General features: G+C 37.1%; 1 protein-coding gene across 5 annotated transcripts in view; it reads left to right on the top strand.

The window, feature by feature from the left end:
- Positions 1 to 16,742, top strand: part of FMN2 (formin 2) — a 159,693-nt gene that overhangs the window by 48,019 nt on the left and 94,932 nt on the right. The window contains exons 5-7 of one of the 5 annotated variants that reach the window (XM_039388766.1): positions 3,917 to 5,084; positions 5,118 to 5,754; positions 6,846 to 6,990. In XM_039388766.1, the coding sequence (XP_039244700.1) occupies positions 3,917 to 5,084; positions 5,118 to 5,754; positions 6,846 to 6,990 (1,950 nt within the window). Of the gene's footprint in view, positions 1 to 671; positions 705 to 3,916; positions 5,755 to 6,845; positions 6,991 to 16,742 lie in introns of all 5 variants that reach the window. The other 4 variants (XM_039388773.1, XM_039388771.1, XM_027750650.2 and 1 more) reach the window with 4 other exon arrangements.

The following is a 16,742-nucleotide window of genomic DNA, read 5'->3' as shown; positions in this document are numbered from 1 at the left end:
AAGAACTGCCATTACATTTATTTTCAAAGAAAAAGATACATTATGGCTGTTCATAAAGTATATAAGTGAATGAAAGCTGAGAAAGACATAGATAAATATATAATACAGATGCACATATATGTGTGTCTATATGTATAGACTAGGGCTAACTTTCACAGATATGGGGTTTTTCTGATTGGAAATTTAGTTGTAGAATGGTCTGTAGGTTTCAGTCGCTCATTTGATAGACTAGCTTGTCAGACTCCATAGAGGAGGCAGCTGTAATCTGATCTTTTACATGTTTGAAGATCCTGGATATGTTCTATCTATACAGATCAGCTCTATGCTGGCCATCTGATATGCATATGTGGAAAACATGACAAGATTGGAATGAATTGGATGTAATGGCTTTTGGTACACGTGAAGATCGAAATGTGCAACCTTTAGCCAGTAAAGCCAATATTCCCAGATCAGTGTACACACAAGCCTATCAGTGCAACACAAAGAGGACATCAGTCCCAGATTCAGAATCCAACTCATTGCACATGGAACATGTACAACCTGATTAAAAAATGCTGGGCACTGTTCTATAGCCATACACCTCTGAATTTTTTTTCCTGCTCACTCTTTCATACTCAAGTCACACGGATAAAGCAAGGGTTAAGCATCCACCTTTCTTTCTTTCTTTACAGAAAGAAGACTGTCCCACAGTACCTGGGTCCTGGGTAAGAACTCTAGGCAAGAAAAAATTTCCTCATAACTCTTTTAAACCCTGTAGGTTTCTGTGGAAGTGTCCTCTGGATTGAAAATGAAACTTCTTTTCATTATGTGTGATTTTATTAATCTCAGTCTTCCGGTCCTTGTCAAGAGCTTTTGACCATCTTTCACATGTATGAAAAATTAAGTATTCCCTTGCTTATTCTTCTAAGAAAATGGTATGATTTTCTTTTCCAATTGGATTTATATATAGTTTAAATTTCCTTTCTTGTTGAGGATAGTGGAAGCATTCTGTGACTTCCATTTGTTTGATACAGTCCTTTCTGATCTAGAGGTAGACTTTAAACTAGGGGAAAGGCAGAAATCTAATTAAACTGCTCTGAGGGCATCTTAATAGTCAAAATGAAAAGTATCTCTATCTAAAATAATTACTGAAACACATAGATACTGTTACCTTGTTTGTTTGTTTGTTTGTTGTGGTTTTTTTTGCTTTTAGTTTCTTTGATTTTTTTAAACCAAATAAATTAAAGTACATAATTTCCTCTGGATAAATATATCTCCATTCACATCAAAGTCTTGTTTGTTCATAATATGCTGTTTCTGTGAAAACCTGGGTATGTTGCTGATCTTTAGGTTCAACACAGCAGAAAAACACCAGGTTGTTTGAAATGCTATGTCTTGAGGACAACAGAAAAACTGTTTCTTAGGGCATGGGATAAACAGTTCCTTTAATTAATCAGTACATTTTCATTTCTTGTCTGAATTGCTAATTCATCTCACTCGATTGTCCATTTTTTTAAACTTTAAAAATTACTTCTTTTCTTGAGAGAAATATAATTATTTGCAGGGTAAATTGTCTTGTAGAACAGAGAATTCTAGGTTTTTCCTGTAGTTAGGTAGATTTTCAGTATTCAAGAATTACTACTTTTTCTTGTTAAAAGTTGAATCCAATCTCCTGAGTAAATGAGTTTTTATAACAGTGAACTGTTCTGAGATCAGCCATCATTAAGGCAAATCTCTTCAGAGCCACTGAATATTGTGCTTAATCCTGTTGGCTTCAGTTTGTTTATGGCAGAAACGAATTTGCTGTATCTCTCATAAAACCCTTGCTGGAGTGTTCTTACAGTGTAAAATGGGAGCTTAGGAGAATTAAAGTCTAGGGAAACTGGATTTGATCTCAGCTGAAAATCGGTGTGTGGCCTTAATGATCCGAGCAACACAGTCCCTTTGATAATGTTGCTTTTTGAAGAATTGATAGGCCTTATTGCATTTGCAGGTGACTGGTAGGGGGATAAGAGTAGATGAAACAAAGGGATAATAGAATATTTTGTTTCTCCTTTATTAAGAAGTTCTTTAACAAAACTGTTCCTGCTACAATATACTGAGTTATTAAAGGAAACTAAATGGACTGAAGCACCGTCGATAATTTGTAGTGGAAATGTCTTTTCAGCTTTTCTGCCTTCTAATCTTAGTGGTTTTAAATATGTCTGCTGTGTTAATTCCTTCACTACTCATTTTTTTATGTTCTTTTCTCCGTTTCACATTTTAATTTAACCTTTAGTGGGGAGACCTAGTTGTTATTCATAACTTTTGGTTCAAACTGCTGTTCCAGAAAGTTCAAACAATGTAGGAGACTGTAAGTTTTGATAAAGGTGCTTCAAAATCAAACAATATTTGGTTTAAATGTAGTAGTTACTGTTTTATTTCTGAGATTGCTTTAAGACAGCTAAGAAACTCAAACATAAATAAAAAATTGAAAGCTTGTCTGAAAATGAATTCTATACAGAAACCTTTTCTTAAGTATTAATGAATATACATTTTAATAATAGTCCCCATGTGGAAGTTATAGCTTCATTTTCCCAAAAGAAAAATTACTTTTAAATGTTTCATGTGTCAAAGGATGAGAAAAACATCTTTCTGAAATAGATCAAGGCAATTAGTTATATCAGGTATTGTATGTGTATTTGCAGGCTTCTTTACAAGACCTATAATCTGAATATTTGAAATATTTCCTATGAAGTAAGCCTACAGTCTCATCCAGGATGCATATGATTTTATAAAAGGAAATAAAAGGCACTAAACAACAGTTTTGCTGTAACCACTTGGGAAAGCAGTTGCATGACCAACTTAATTCAACTGAATGCTTGAAGTGCTGACCAATATTACAAATATAAGGACAAAAAAAAGTACTAAAAAGTAAATGTGTACAGCTAGAAAAGATTTCTTTATTAGAAGATTTTTTTGTTGTAAATTCATGTCTGTTCTATCTCTTGTTCTATTTTCCTGAATAAGCACAAATGGCTGGTTTTGGACTAGGTTGCTTCTATTGGTACCATTTGATAAAAGCACATAACCATTAAATTTAGTACAATTTGTTACTGGTACTTATTTTAAAATGTAGGAATTACTGTGCCTTTTAAGGTTAATGTTTCCTTTACTTGGCCTGCAGCAAGCAGGATCAGATGTTTCAGAGAAAGAGATAAAAAACTGAAAACTGTCAAATCCAGAATAACGGTTTCAGACAGGAAGCTTTTCTGATGTTATTCCCGGTCTCTCACTTGGCAGAGGAGTTATAAATTCGAGGTGGGAGGAAAGTTCTGCCTTAGTTTTGTCTTACTTCTTTTCCTCCCCACTCATGCTGGTTGGAGAAAAGCATAATTATTCTGTTCTGAGATTACCTCTTTTCCAAAAGGCAACATTTGTCGTGTTCTGCATTCCTGATCTGCGTTGTATCATCATGTTGTATTGAAACCCAGCGCTCAATGCTATGTGGAGTCTGTTATGCATGGTGCATCACTTTGAAGAAACACAACATATTTACAGTTAACAGAGTTAAAGTAATGCACCACCATGTCTGCATAGCTATGTGTATGCAAATGCTCGCAGTACTTGTGATCAGCAGTTGGTTGTTTTCTTGGTCAGGCTATGTGCAGGGAGAGAGGGGTTACAACTGCTTTTTGGTTTTGCAAATATAATCATGGTCTAAAATATGCTTGTACTAATGAAGGTGGTGTCATACTGAAGCAAGTAATTTTCCTGAACTGTCTTCTTCCAGTTAAAATGTAGCTAGCCAAAATGATATGTCACTTTTTAAAGGCTTGTCATAACTAGGTTATTTTTGAACCTCTGGAATACCAGTATTCTCGATCTATATTTAATTTTTTATATAGTGATGAATTCTATTCTTTTTTTTGTGCTTATTATTTGTTTTCTTTGAAAGGCTGATTTTGAGGTGAAATCTGAGGAGCGCGCCAGTGTCATCCAACAACTTGAGCAAACTATTGAGGATCTGAGGACAAAAATTGCAGAACTAGAGAAACAGTTCCCTGCCGCAGAGGTACAGACTGCTGGGAGGGAGCAGGAAAATGAGCACATACACGCAGGAGAACTCAGCAGTGTGACTCTTCAAAGGAATGAAGAGGAGACCACACCCAGGACTGTGTCACAGGCGAGATCTGTACAGACGTCGCCAACAGAGGATTATTTAGCACATACAATGCCTTCCATCAGTGCACTGCCACAGCAACCTCCCCCCCCTCACTTAGAAGGGGGAAAAAGCGAAGGGTCAACTCAGAAATTGCCAGCTCTCGAACTACAGCCCACATTTTGTTCTGAAGTCTCCTTAATTCTGTCACCGAAGCTAGTCTCAGTGCCACTGGATGCAAGCCAATCAGTACAGAGTACACTGCAGTCACCTCTTCCAGGACCCAAAGTTGATTTGTCCCTTGCATTTGAAGGAGAGATTGAAACGCCAGTTTCCCACCAGCCTCTGAGTACTGTGGATACAAAGAGTGAACATCCCTCTTTGTCCCGAGAGCCCACATGTAGCATTCCCCCATCACTGCCAGCAACAGAACAGGCTGCCTCCCTGACTAGAGCACATGGCGCTTCCTTTGTCACTCCCATGTCCATGGCAGGAGTACCACCCCCACCACCTCTGCCCGGCTCAGGACTCCCTCCTTCTGCTGACTCAGCAGTGCCACATGTGGACCACTCTTTCCCAGGTGTCATGATGGCACACCCCCCTCCTCCTCCACATTTACCAAGTGAGGAGATATCAATGCCTCCAGCTTCTCCTCTCCCATATGCTGGGTTCCCATCACCACCTCTACCACCACCTTTGCCTGGAGCAGGAGTCCCATCTTCTCTGCCTGGTTGGGGTATTCCGCCTCCCGTTCCACCACCACCACCTTTACCTGGGGCTGGTGTCCCTCCTCCACCTCCTCCTCTGCCTGGCCTGGGAATGCCACCCCCAGCACCACCTCTACCTGGAGGAGGACTGCCACCACCTCCCCCACTTCTGTCCGGAGCAGGCATCGCTCCACCTCCTCCACCACTTCTGCCTGGTGCAGGCTTCCCCACTCCACCCCCTCCACCACCTCTGCCTGGTGCAGCTGTACCCCCTCCACCACCTCTGCCTGGTGCAGCTGTACCCCCTCCACCACCTCTGCCTGGTGCAGCTGTACCCCCTCCACCCCCTCCACCACCCCTGCCTGGTGCAGCTGTACCTCCTCCACCCCCTCCACCACCTCTGCCTGGTGTAGGTGTACCCCCTCCACCACCTCTGCCTGGTGTAGGTGTACCTCCTCCGCCTCCTCCACCACCTCTGCCTGGTGTAGGTGTACCCCCTCCACCACCTCTGCCTGGTGTAGGTGTACCCCCTCCACCACCTCTGCCTGGTGTAGGTGTACCCCCTCCACCACCTCTGCCTGGTGTAGGTGTACCCCCTCCACCACCTCTGCCTGGTGTAGGTGTACCCCCTCCACCACCTCTGCCTGGTGCTGGTGTCCCTCCACCACCCCCTCCGTTGCCTGGGTTAGGGGTGCCACCTCCACCCCCACCAGCATTGCCTGGAGTTGCATCACCCCTTCCAGCACCAGTCCAGGGCAGCACCTACCCAGCAGTCCCACAGGGCTGTGGGTTTCTTCCTCCTCCATTACCATCTGGTTTATTTGCAATGGGGATGAATCAGGAGAAAGGGAGCAGGAAACATGTGATAGAGCCTTCTCGGCCAATGAAACCTCTTTACTGGACAAGAATTCAGCTCCACAGTAAAAGGTAAGTCATAGAGTTGTGCAGAGAGTGGTGTTTTCACTTTGTGCCTTTCCTGATATTGTTGTTTGTCATTAGCAAAATTCTTCATTGCTAGGCAGGTCTTTGAGAGAACCACGGTGCAAACAGGATTTTATATGTAGTTGGATATGTAAATGGGGTACTCATTTTCTTTAAAGTGTGCTAACTCTTAGTATCATTATTTGCACATGGAAGCTCTTCGAGGGTAGTGTTTTCAGCTGTCCTGTGGGGTTACATAAAACATGTTGATCAGAGATACAGGGGTGACTGTGTGCCATTAAGTGTTCTGTAAAATGTTTTTTTAAATGTCATATTTGTGGTCCCTCTCAACTTTCAAGGTAGCATTAGTCTCTCTCTGGAGCAACTACAAGTTTTGGTAATGTCTTCCCTCTAGATGAATATGTGCTGATTGCATTCTATGCTCCTCTTTCCTTTCTCCAATGACCTGAATTCTTTTCTTTTTTTTTTCACCTTGTACACTCAGAAGGCAGATTCAAGCTGCAATTTATATGCATGGTAGCATAAAGCTATTTTGGTGGCCCTTACTTGGATATGATTTTGATATACTCGTTTTCGAGTTTTGATGCCTTTTTTGTCCATGTAAAATATCATTACTGGTCATGAAAAGAAGCTTCCTTATAAATATTTTATGTCTCTGAGTAGTGATTGTAAAACCCTTCTGCTGTTATTTAATGATGAATTTCTTTTCAAGTTCTTTTCTTTTCTTTCTTTTCAAGTTCTTGCCACTGTCACAAAGGTGGTCTGCAAATAGCTGTGTATTTCTACTTCTCTTTCTCTCCATGTCTGTATGCTTTATAGCCTATATACAGCCTATTTTTATGTGTGTAGAGTGGGTGAATATAAATAAGCCTGACCATATCATGACCATATCATGTATGAACAAAGAAGCAAACCCAGAAGTATGAGGCAGAATCAACAATAATTCTTATCAAAATGCTGCTGGTAGAAATTAGGCAACAACTTTTGAATTACTGCTATTTTATTTTCTTAATTCCTCCATTTATGACCTTATTGAGTTTGACATTGCCCTACATAGGTCTTTTGCTTAACTTTAGAGATTCTAGTGCTTCACTTGTGTGGGAAAAAATTGAAGAGCCTTCCATAGATTATCATGAATTTGAAGAACTGTTTTCTAAAACAGCTGTTAAAGAGAGGAAGAAACCCATTTCGGACACCATTACAAAAACAAAGACTAAACAAGTGAGTACTCATTTAATTTCAGATCTTTTCTAGGCTGGTTTTTACATATAGGCATATTTTTGCATGAAGCTGAAATGAATTGTGCCTGGTGTGGAATTGTTACCATATATATATCTGTCTATATACACACTGTAGAAAAAACAAGAAAAGGAGAGAATGTAGGATGGAGTTCAAAGTTATACATGGTAAAGACTGAAGATTTCTTTTTTTATATAAATTGCTTTCCAAATACGTATTTTCTTAAAAATATCTTTATCCATTTTAACAAAATTAAAACTGAAATAATAGGTATTTGATGCTTTGAAATTGACTGCAGATGTGCAAGGAGTAGTATATAAATTATTCTGATTAATTTTATACATTAAATAATGATTTGCATATGAATTACCATGACTTCAGAGAAAAATTATGTTTCAGAATATATGTCCTAATGTTATATCAATCAGAACAGTTCTAAGTTTGTGCTGTGTTTATGTATATAAAGAATATGAAGTTTATACATACAGTAAATGACGAGCCACAGCTGGGGGAAATCCAACATTAATCAAACTGGTTTCTTGAGACAGAATGCTGTACAATACAATAAAAATGGGAAGCATATTTTAAAGGTAGAAGTTTAAACCCCGGAGTAAGAGAATTGAATCTGAATGTTTGCATGACTAGTGAGCTGTAATCTTCTTGGTATCTTTGTAAAAATCAAGTTGTGGTGGTATGTTAAGTAATTTGCAATTAAACTTTCAGGCTACAGAGGAGAATGGGTTTTATGCAGAATCCTAAATAGCAGTTAAAATTCTTGTTTTATCTCAGTTTCATATTCCTGTACTAAATTCAAAACTAGGCTGTTCTTTCTAGCATCTTTTGACATACAGGTTAATGCTATACAAGACTTTTTTCCACATTCAATATACAGTGGGACTCTTTATAACCTCCATTCACTAGATCTTATATCTGGGTATGACCTCTCTACATAATAGTTCTGGAAATCTTGCCCCCACAGAAACATTTTGGTCAGTAATATAAACATGTAGGTGCTTTACTCTACTGACAACCTGCTGCAGGCAACAGAACTGGTAATGAAGTTAGGATGATTATACCAAGGCGTTGGATAAAACCTTTCTCTGGATGGATGCGAAGGACAGCGTAGCCAACATACCTCTATGCTGCACTAGGCTGTACTAACTGGGATGGGAGGAAAGGTAACGGGTCCTGCTGCCTTGCTGTCCTCAGTAAATCTCTGAAGTCCAGGACCTCTGCTCCTCTTTTCTCCTTCTAGAAAAAGCTGTTTTTAACAGTTATTCTTAGCTAAGTTACTATCTTTAAGTAAAAAAAAAAAGTGCAACGGTGTTACTGATGCCTTGGGTATGAACAATTGGTCCCTTCACATTTGATAAGGTTTGGTGATGAAAACCTCTCAACAGAGTAGAAATGATGACTGTTTAGTTCTGTAACATAAACAGTCCTTAAAGACAGTCAGTGATTATGAATAAACATTAGATGTAGATTTTAATACTAAGTACTTATTTTTCTTGCAATACCAAAAATTTAGATATATTGTCAATAAATAATAGAAAAAAGAAGCTAAAATTAAATTAAAATGACTGATTGTTCTTAACTTGTTTGAAAGGAACAAGTTGTTTCTTCTGACAGAAATTTGTGCACAAAAGTTTAAAGCAATCAAAGTAGTTGTTGTCGTCTAGGACAAATATTTCTGTAGGCCACACAGATTGACAGAAGAGAATCCTTGGTGTGTTTCTTTTCTGCTGGTGATCAAACAAATGTGCTGCTCTCCAAAATAGAGAGAAATTGCCTAATGGAGAATTCTAACTTATTGAGCTGTAGTATCTGGGGAGAAAAGATCGACCAAGCAGACAATCACAGGCTTTCATTAGAACTACAATTAGAACTATCATTTATCACAGATGTCAAAGTTAAATATTCATGTGTGAGAATCTAGTTTGGGCTTTTCATAGTATTGACCTGAGACGATTGAAATAGAACAGCTTCACAAATATATTCCATGTACACCGTCTCACCAGTTTGGAATGCAGGACTTCATTTTTTAAATTCTCTTCATTTATCCTGCAGTAAACACGTGGATAATGAAGTCCATCCATGTTTATCAGGAGTAACAGTTATTTGGGGAAAGCATGGCTGTAATTCCACAAGTATGTTTTTATAGGGAGTACGAAGTGCTGTTTAAGTGGTTACTGACTTACATGGCTTCTATGATAGTTACGGGCATTGTAAAGATCTTACAAATGGTGTTTCTGCAGTGATTTTTACAGGGATGTGTTATGCAAAGCAGATGTGTTCTGTCACCTGTTGAGCTATGAAGGAGCATTGTAAAGAACAGAACCAGGACCCTCAAAGCTCACTCTGCTTCTTTCCAGAAACACTCTTTTCTGGCAACTGGTTTTGCTCCTTGTGCTAATGTTGCAGGGTCTGCTAAGTGAATGTATTGTTTAGATGGATTGGATGTAAAATACTTGCTACAGTGGAAATAAATGACCAGATAACTTTCAAATGTATAAAATATTTGGTATTCTATGCAAATATATGATTTTAATAAAACTGTTTTTATTGTTAGCTGAAATAAAAATATATTTACAGAGGAGGCCACATGTCAGGAGGGGGAATTCTAACTAATCTGAAGAAAGATTTGATAGTTTTGGGATGTTTTAGTGGGTGAAAGATTAATTATTTTGGAATACACTGCTGTTCTGCACACAGAGCTTTTTATTCTAAATGTCATAGAGTATATGCATATGTTTCCTTGTGTATGTATATAGAGAAGCATGATATAATTATTTCTAAATAGAGAGCCCTTTCTAAGTAGTAAACTTATCTATATTATTGTGGGTTGGTTTGGGTTTTTTGTGTAAATGAATGAGTTAATTTCACCCTACACATGTATTGGTTCTAGTTGTTTTCTTCTTGGCATGATCATCTGCAAATAACTTAATACAATATAAATCAATAATGCTTTAAAAGAAAATCAATATTACATTTAGCACTGAATGAAGGCCACATTAAAATCCATTCCAGAACTTTAAAGAAAGAAATAAGGAAGTGTTAATATTTATTTGTGAATGCAGCTGATTTTATTCTCACTGTCTTTCATTTGGTGCTATGGCAAAAACTGTGATTTATTTCGCTCTGTTAATGCATATATATCAAATTCTCAGCTGCTGTAAATGTGTGCAGGCTTGCTCAATGATAATGCCTGCTAAATCTTCAAAGAAAGTCCTTTATAGGCTATATTGTAGGTGGGGCTGCCATTGCTACCTATTAAAGAGATCTGGCTTTCATTATAAGCCCCTGTTATAACTTTGCCAAAATTCAGGTCTTTAGGCTGCAAATTTTGTTGAGTTGGAGTTTGTATTTCCCCCCGCTGTTTGTGTGTCCTTCATTTTGCCAATATTAAGAAAGAAAACAAAGTCTGTTTTGGATCATGTCCTCACAGTTTCACAGACTTGAAATATGGAAAAAATTTACCAGGTATATGTATTGTTAGTTGTATAAAGGGTTTCTTGAATTTTGCATGTCTACAGGTGATAGGCTCTGCTTCTCTTGCTTAGGAGAGACTTCAGGTATAATCCTGAAGATTTTTCTCCAACTTTGTACTGGTAGGTTGGAGAACAGGGGCCAAGAGGAGGGAGGCAAAGGAAGATCAAGATAAGTAACTGGCAAAGGAGCGAAGAACTGAGATCCGACAGCTGAAAATACAGAGCATAATAGGTGTGATTCTATGTCGCCTCTTATTCTGTCCAAGATAATTTCTCTCAGAAACTTGTTGTGAGACTGGGGTGTCCTTGACCTGGTTGTCCTTCCAGCAAATAGTGGATCTCATCAAACGTGTAGCGTTTGACCCAAGCAGCAGGTAAAACTCACTCTGGGAGCGTCCTGTTCAGCTGTGCCCTGTAGTTACAATACTAGTTATGGTTACATGGCTGGATAGTCTTTTTCATAGGAACCTTTTCCATAGCTAGAATGGATTGTGTGGAATAAGCACAGTTCATAATGATTACTTTTTAAATTAAGCTGTTACCTATGTAAAAAAAATGCTTTTTAGCAGTTGTTACAGCACTTAAAAAGACATGTAATTAATGAAGCAGGAAGAAAAAGGGTAGTCTTGAGATAAAGGACACATACTCAAGAATGATGGCAAATGCAATATTAAAAATCTGTTTGCATGGTGAACATTGGCTAGTGTACATTGAGTGGGTTCAGTGGAAAAATAGTACATACTCTGAAAATCTTGATATCACTGTCAGCTTAATAAGGATACAGAATGGGCTGAGCTGACTTGCATAGATTACTTTACTAATCTTTGAACAGTCATTTTAGAAGCTTTACTGATAATCTTCTAACTACACTTTTGGAAAATATCATACATGTAACTGCAATGAATTTTTCAATCACAGACCATGTGTTTATAATCTATCATGTAAATGAAAAAAAATGTTAAAGATATTCTCATGTGGATAGTCCACTATTTATCTAGTAAGATTTTAAACTCCCCCTTCCACCCCAGCAAATAAATAATAGGTTACTAAAATTTCATTCATTTTCAAAAGCCTTAGATGCAAATAAGGTGTATCAATAAAACCGTTTAGTTAATGATTTCAGGATTTTTGAATTTTTCAGTTGAACGTTAAGCTGTGGTAATAGAATACATCTAGAAACAAAATGCCACATAAGTATGAATTGGTAAATTAGGTAAATGCCTTATTGAGTTAACAGATAAAAGTTTATTCATGTTTATTCATTTACAAGGAATGACATAAAGGGAAACATACGTTTATTTTAAAAGAATGGTTTATTCCCTCTGCGAGCAGTGGAGACACTGTCTTAAGGAGCTTTTTATGTCCACAGCTATTGACCTTTTATGTGTGTCAATGGCACAAGAATTTGCTACAATTTTTTCCACTTTCCAGAGACACAGTTGGGGTTCTCCTGCCCCCACAGGTGGAAATTTTAGAGGACTTGTATTTTATATATACAAGCAAATAATTAAAAATATCATTAAGTTATTTAGGAAATTAAATAATATCTGACTTTATTTTGTGAGATGCTATATAATGTGGTCTGGTTCTACCTCTCATTCTCTTCTTTATATGGTTTACTGCATATTTTGTTATTATATTTTTGTTTTCTAACTGTATCAACAAAGTTCTCCTTGTAAACATAGTTTTACCTGACTACATGCATATATATGTGTGTGTGCATATATATACATATATAAAAAAATATATATATTTGCTTAAAATCTCTGTATCCATTCAAGCTTTCTAGGGTGATGTCCCCCCCATTAGCCACTTGCATTTCTCATTCTTGTTTCCATCCTGGTTTTTTTTTTTCTGGACCATGTTTGCGAGTTTAAAACCAAACACATGAGCTTGGCATCTGACAATCTCGCAAACTCATCTTGTGACCTAAGAGTTCTGTGGGTTTCTCTGTTTTGTCTGTGTGTCCTTGCTAACACTGAAAGGTTCTGACAATACAACAACCTATTTTAGATATTGCTGCTGCTTATGGATTCCGTATGGACAAGAAAGGTTATATTCATTTCTTAACCATGTACAGTGGTTGGGAGGAGCCACGTACAGTATCTGAAAAAGGCCTCATGTTTCTCAGTGCTTTGGAAGACCACTGTAGGGGAAGGTCTTTTTGAAAGTTTGTTAAAATAAAGAGAAAAATAAACTTTGGGTTGGATTGACTGAGATGCAGCTGTTCTGTGAGACAGAAAGCTGCATGTCTAAAAAGCATAAGCCAGATCTTGAATACCAGCAGAAAGATAGCTGCTGCCCTGGTCTGTTGTACTATTCTTGCTCTACCTGACACTGTCAAATAGAGGCATCTTAATTACAGCCATCTTTCCAGGGAGGCTGGAGATCTTGCATTTGCATAGCCGGCAGTCCTACATGTTTTCAAATATTTTCTTTTCTGTCTCTCCATGGTGCTTCTCAGTGCAAGGGTTCAATGCAGTGGATATCGTAGTATTGGATGACATCAAGAGAAAAAGAAAGAAGATATGGAGATAGCAGTACGCATTTTCTATCTCTCTGTCCACAATTGATTGTGCTAAAGAGGCAAGAAGCAACATTTTTATTACAGGAGTTTTTAAACTCTGATCAAGCAATCTCAGATTGTTTCAGAATTAGTGCATAAAGATTGAATGTGTATCACCTAGCAATTAGTACAGTGGTCATGATGATTTAAAAAAATAACTGTCAACTTAAGTGTAAATGTAGTTGTCTGTATTCTGTCAGATCCCAACTCACAAGTTAAACAGTTTTTACTGTCAGCATGAAAGTCAAGGTTTTAAGATTAATTTTTTAGTATTTTTTACTTTGTAGAGAAGAATTAATTTTTCAGATTTTTTCTTATGGCTATATTTTGTTACTGAGTACTGTCTTCAGTACAAACTGAAGAAGTTCAACTTGATCATCCTGATGGGTCCCTTCCAACTCAGTGTATTCTGTGAAACGGCAAGCACAAAATGTTGTTAGATTATTCAGAGTTGGTCCACTGAATATTACCATACTTTTGACTGTAACCGTATGTCCACCTTTAAGACTGGGAACACTAGAACTTTTACAACATTGGTTTTTTTGTTTGTTTGTTGTTGATCTCTCCTACTAGACATAGTAATTCTCACCTTTCTTTGGGAGTTTTTTTGTTTTAGGAACTTTTTTTTTGCATTCTTTACCCGTTCTTAAACACACTCCCCCCATGTCTGTCTCCCTGAATTGACAAGCTAACTTTTTGTATATTAATTAAGACTATTGATTTCAGATGTGTCTGGGTATGCAATAGGTTTTGCAAGAATTTTCAAAAAATGTGTGCAATTGCATGCCTAATTTGAGTACACAGTGACAAAATTATTCAAAGCAGTAAGGCTGCAAAAATTGCCTACTGAGTGCATTTCAGACTATGCATAAAAATTCTGGGTTTTATACAGTTTCTAAGAAAATTTAGCTTTTTTTGGGTTTTGTTTTGGTTTTTTATAGCATTTCTATTACAGCATTTGAACATGCATTTGCATTGCTAACCCACAGAGACATTTTGACAGTTACAAGCATAAAATGTAAAAATATGCAAATTTTCGTATTCTGGTCCTTTAGCTGATGCAAGAAGAAACAGCTATAACTGAGATACATAACAACGAACTAAATGCTCAAAAAGGAGCTTTAGTTATGGAAAAATAAAATACTTGTGAGCTATTTTTAAACCAAAGGATTTAAACCTTGGGTTTTTTAGCTTTATCACCTATTCCAGTTCTTAAAGTTTGTGTTCTTATTTTTTATTAAGGGAGATTTTACCACTGCTCAGCCTCCTGTTGAGGAACACAATACTTATCTAACTTAATAGTGTATATCTGAATCTAAGCAATCTAAGTATTTTTTTCACCTAACTTCATAAATAACACATATTAGCTGGGGCAGATATCTCTTAGTAAAAGATTACTTCTACAATAATAGTTTTATGATAATTATTTCAAGCAATGCTATTTTAGTGATAAAGCAGAACCAAAGGGCATGAACTGTTTCTCATCCACATTGGTAAAAGCTCTATTTATGAAATAGCACAGTAGAATAATTGAGAAAATGAATGAAAAGTAAATATTATGTTTAATCTTTACCCTCAAGGATAAAGTTGCAGACACGGCTGCTTGACTGCAATAATTTGCATAACATGTCAACAACTTGCATCTAGAATTATATGACAAAGAGAATTTTGAAACTTTAGGTATTGCCTTATAGATTATGAGAATCTTTAGTGGGAAAAGAAACGAGCTAGTTTGCAGGGGGGATTTGCAGAGTTTTGTTTAGGGTAGCAAACAGAGAGGTGATGAAATTATGTTTTATTGTTGATATTTTGTGGTAAATTTTTAGTTCAGTTAAATCATTATGTGCCATCAGCGTGAATATATTGTCTGACAGCCAGGACTGGGTGTTGGTTTTGGGGCTTTGGGTTTTTTGTAGGTATTAAGGAAAAGTGTTTCATCTTCCATTGTACAAAAGTGACCCCACTACTTGAAATAGTCCCTCTCACAATTGCCATGACTAGCCAGAAGTTATTTCATGCTTTATCTTTAAAAAAAAGTTAAACAAATGTTAACAAAAACCCACCACACACACAACCCCCCCTCCATCTGTAAGAGTATAATATTCTGTTTTACCTGTAAGAAGTCAAGGATATACATTGGAAAGATGTGATGGGTCTAGTTCTGTGATTGCCCATTTTAAACCTGAAATACACTTGAGTCTGCAGAAAAGACTTGTTGTCACAATATGTATTGAGAAGGAGACTTCATTACTGCCCTGATCCTGTCTCTTAACATTATTTGGAACTTTGGGGTTTCTTTGTCCTCTCTGCAACAGTTACAACCAATAGGCCTTTGTAAAGTAGGTTTTCCTGCATGTGCCTTCTCATAATATGCAGTAGTTTTTCTTAACCAGTGAGAGCTTTGGGATAATTTTGCTTAATGCTGGCAGTCAAAGCCAGAAATAGAAAGCAAAAATCATTGCAAAATTCCATGCATTAGCTAAATATTATTACAGGGAAAGAGAGTCTTCATAATTTTGCTTCAGGGTTCTCATCAAACATGTGTCTTGCATTACCTTTTACTAAATATCTCTTTCACTGTATTTGCTTGTGTTAAACAATTGGGAACAAATTTGGCATGTAGTTTGTTTACTGCTCAACAATGAGGACTACTAAACAATTAGAAAGTTTGTCCTAGACTTCAAGCTGCAGATAATATCTCTAGCTTCCTTTTAATTTATTTTTTTTTATTTGTTTAAAGCAGAGTTCCAGAATCCAGTCTAAAAGGGAGCTATGTATTGTGTCTGAGGCTTTAGATCTTGTAGAGATTGGATTTATCAAACTTTTGTTGTTCTGCCTTTAAATGGCGTCACTCGTCTGCAGCCTGCAGGCCCAGACTATGCAGCTGATTCATTTTGTTTTATTTTTAAATGTGGGAATTGCTTTAGGCATTTATGCTAATATTCATATTTTCTGAATTAGTGTTGTATTGTTACAACCATTTTATTGGTGCAAACTACAGTATTCATGCAATTGACTGAAATGGGAATGAACTGCATATTAGAGATTAGTATAAAAGTTGCAATAAACCCTAGATTTAAAAAGAAAACCAGACAAAACTAGTAACTGCTATGTAAAAACTCTATCTGTTGCTGTTCTTTTTCCATTCACCTGACAGTCATGCTCTTTGGAGCTCTTTAGATATTGTTGTGGTTCAGAATTTTTGTAGCAAAGTAACCTATTCTTCAGGGGGGCACTTCTTTTTTTTGGTTGGTTGGTTGGTTGTTGGGGTTTTTGTGGGTTTGTTTGGGGTTTGTTTGTTTGTTTTTGTTTTATTTTCCTTCTGATCACTGGCAAAATGTGACACTCAGAAAATAATTTCTCCTGTCCATCAGCTCACTTTCAGAAAAAGCAGCTTATTTTTCCTGCTAACTTTTAAACCAGATTCCTTTTAGAGCAGAGAACTTGAAGGGATTTACTAGATCACGAAATCTGGTCCAAGAGCATGAACAGGAATCATGTTCTAGCCTGCATTATAACAGCATAGTCAATGTATTTGATTCTTTTTTCTCTAGTTGTGGTCTCCTTGTTTCATTTGTAGACCTGATCTTGGTTACTGTCTGAGCTTTAGTTTGCTGATGGGGGAGAGAAACTGTAATTTCACAATTTGAAGTGAACATAATAGTGTGTGGGTGCTGACA

The sequence above is a fragment of the Pipra filicauda genome, unplaced genomic scaffold (assembly GCF_003945595.2).
Source record: "Pipra filicauda isolate LSUMZ 115617 unplaced genomic scaffold, ASM394559v2 scaffold122_size2191957_pilon, whole genome shotgun sequence".
NCBI lineage: Eukaryota > Metazoa > Chordata > Aves > Passeriformes > Pipridae > Pipra > Pipra filicauda.
The sequence above is the reverse complement of the archived record's forward strand: the minus strand, read 5'-3'. Positions and strand labels throughout refer to the sequence as shown.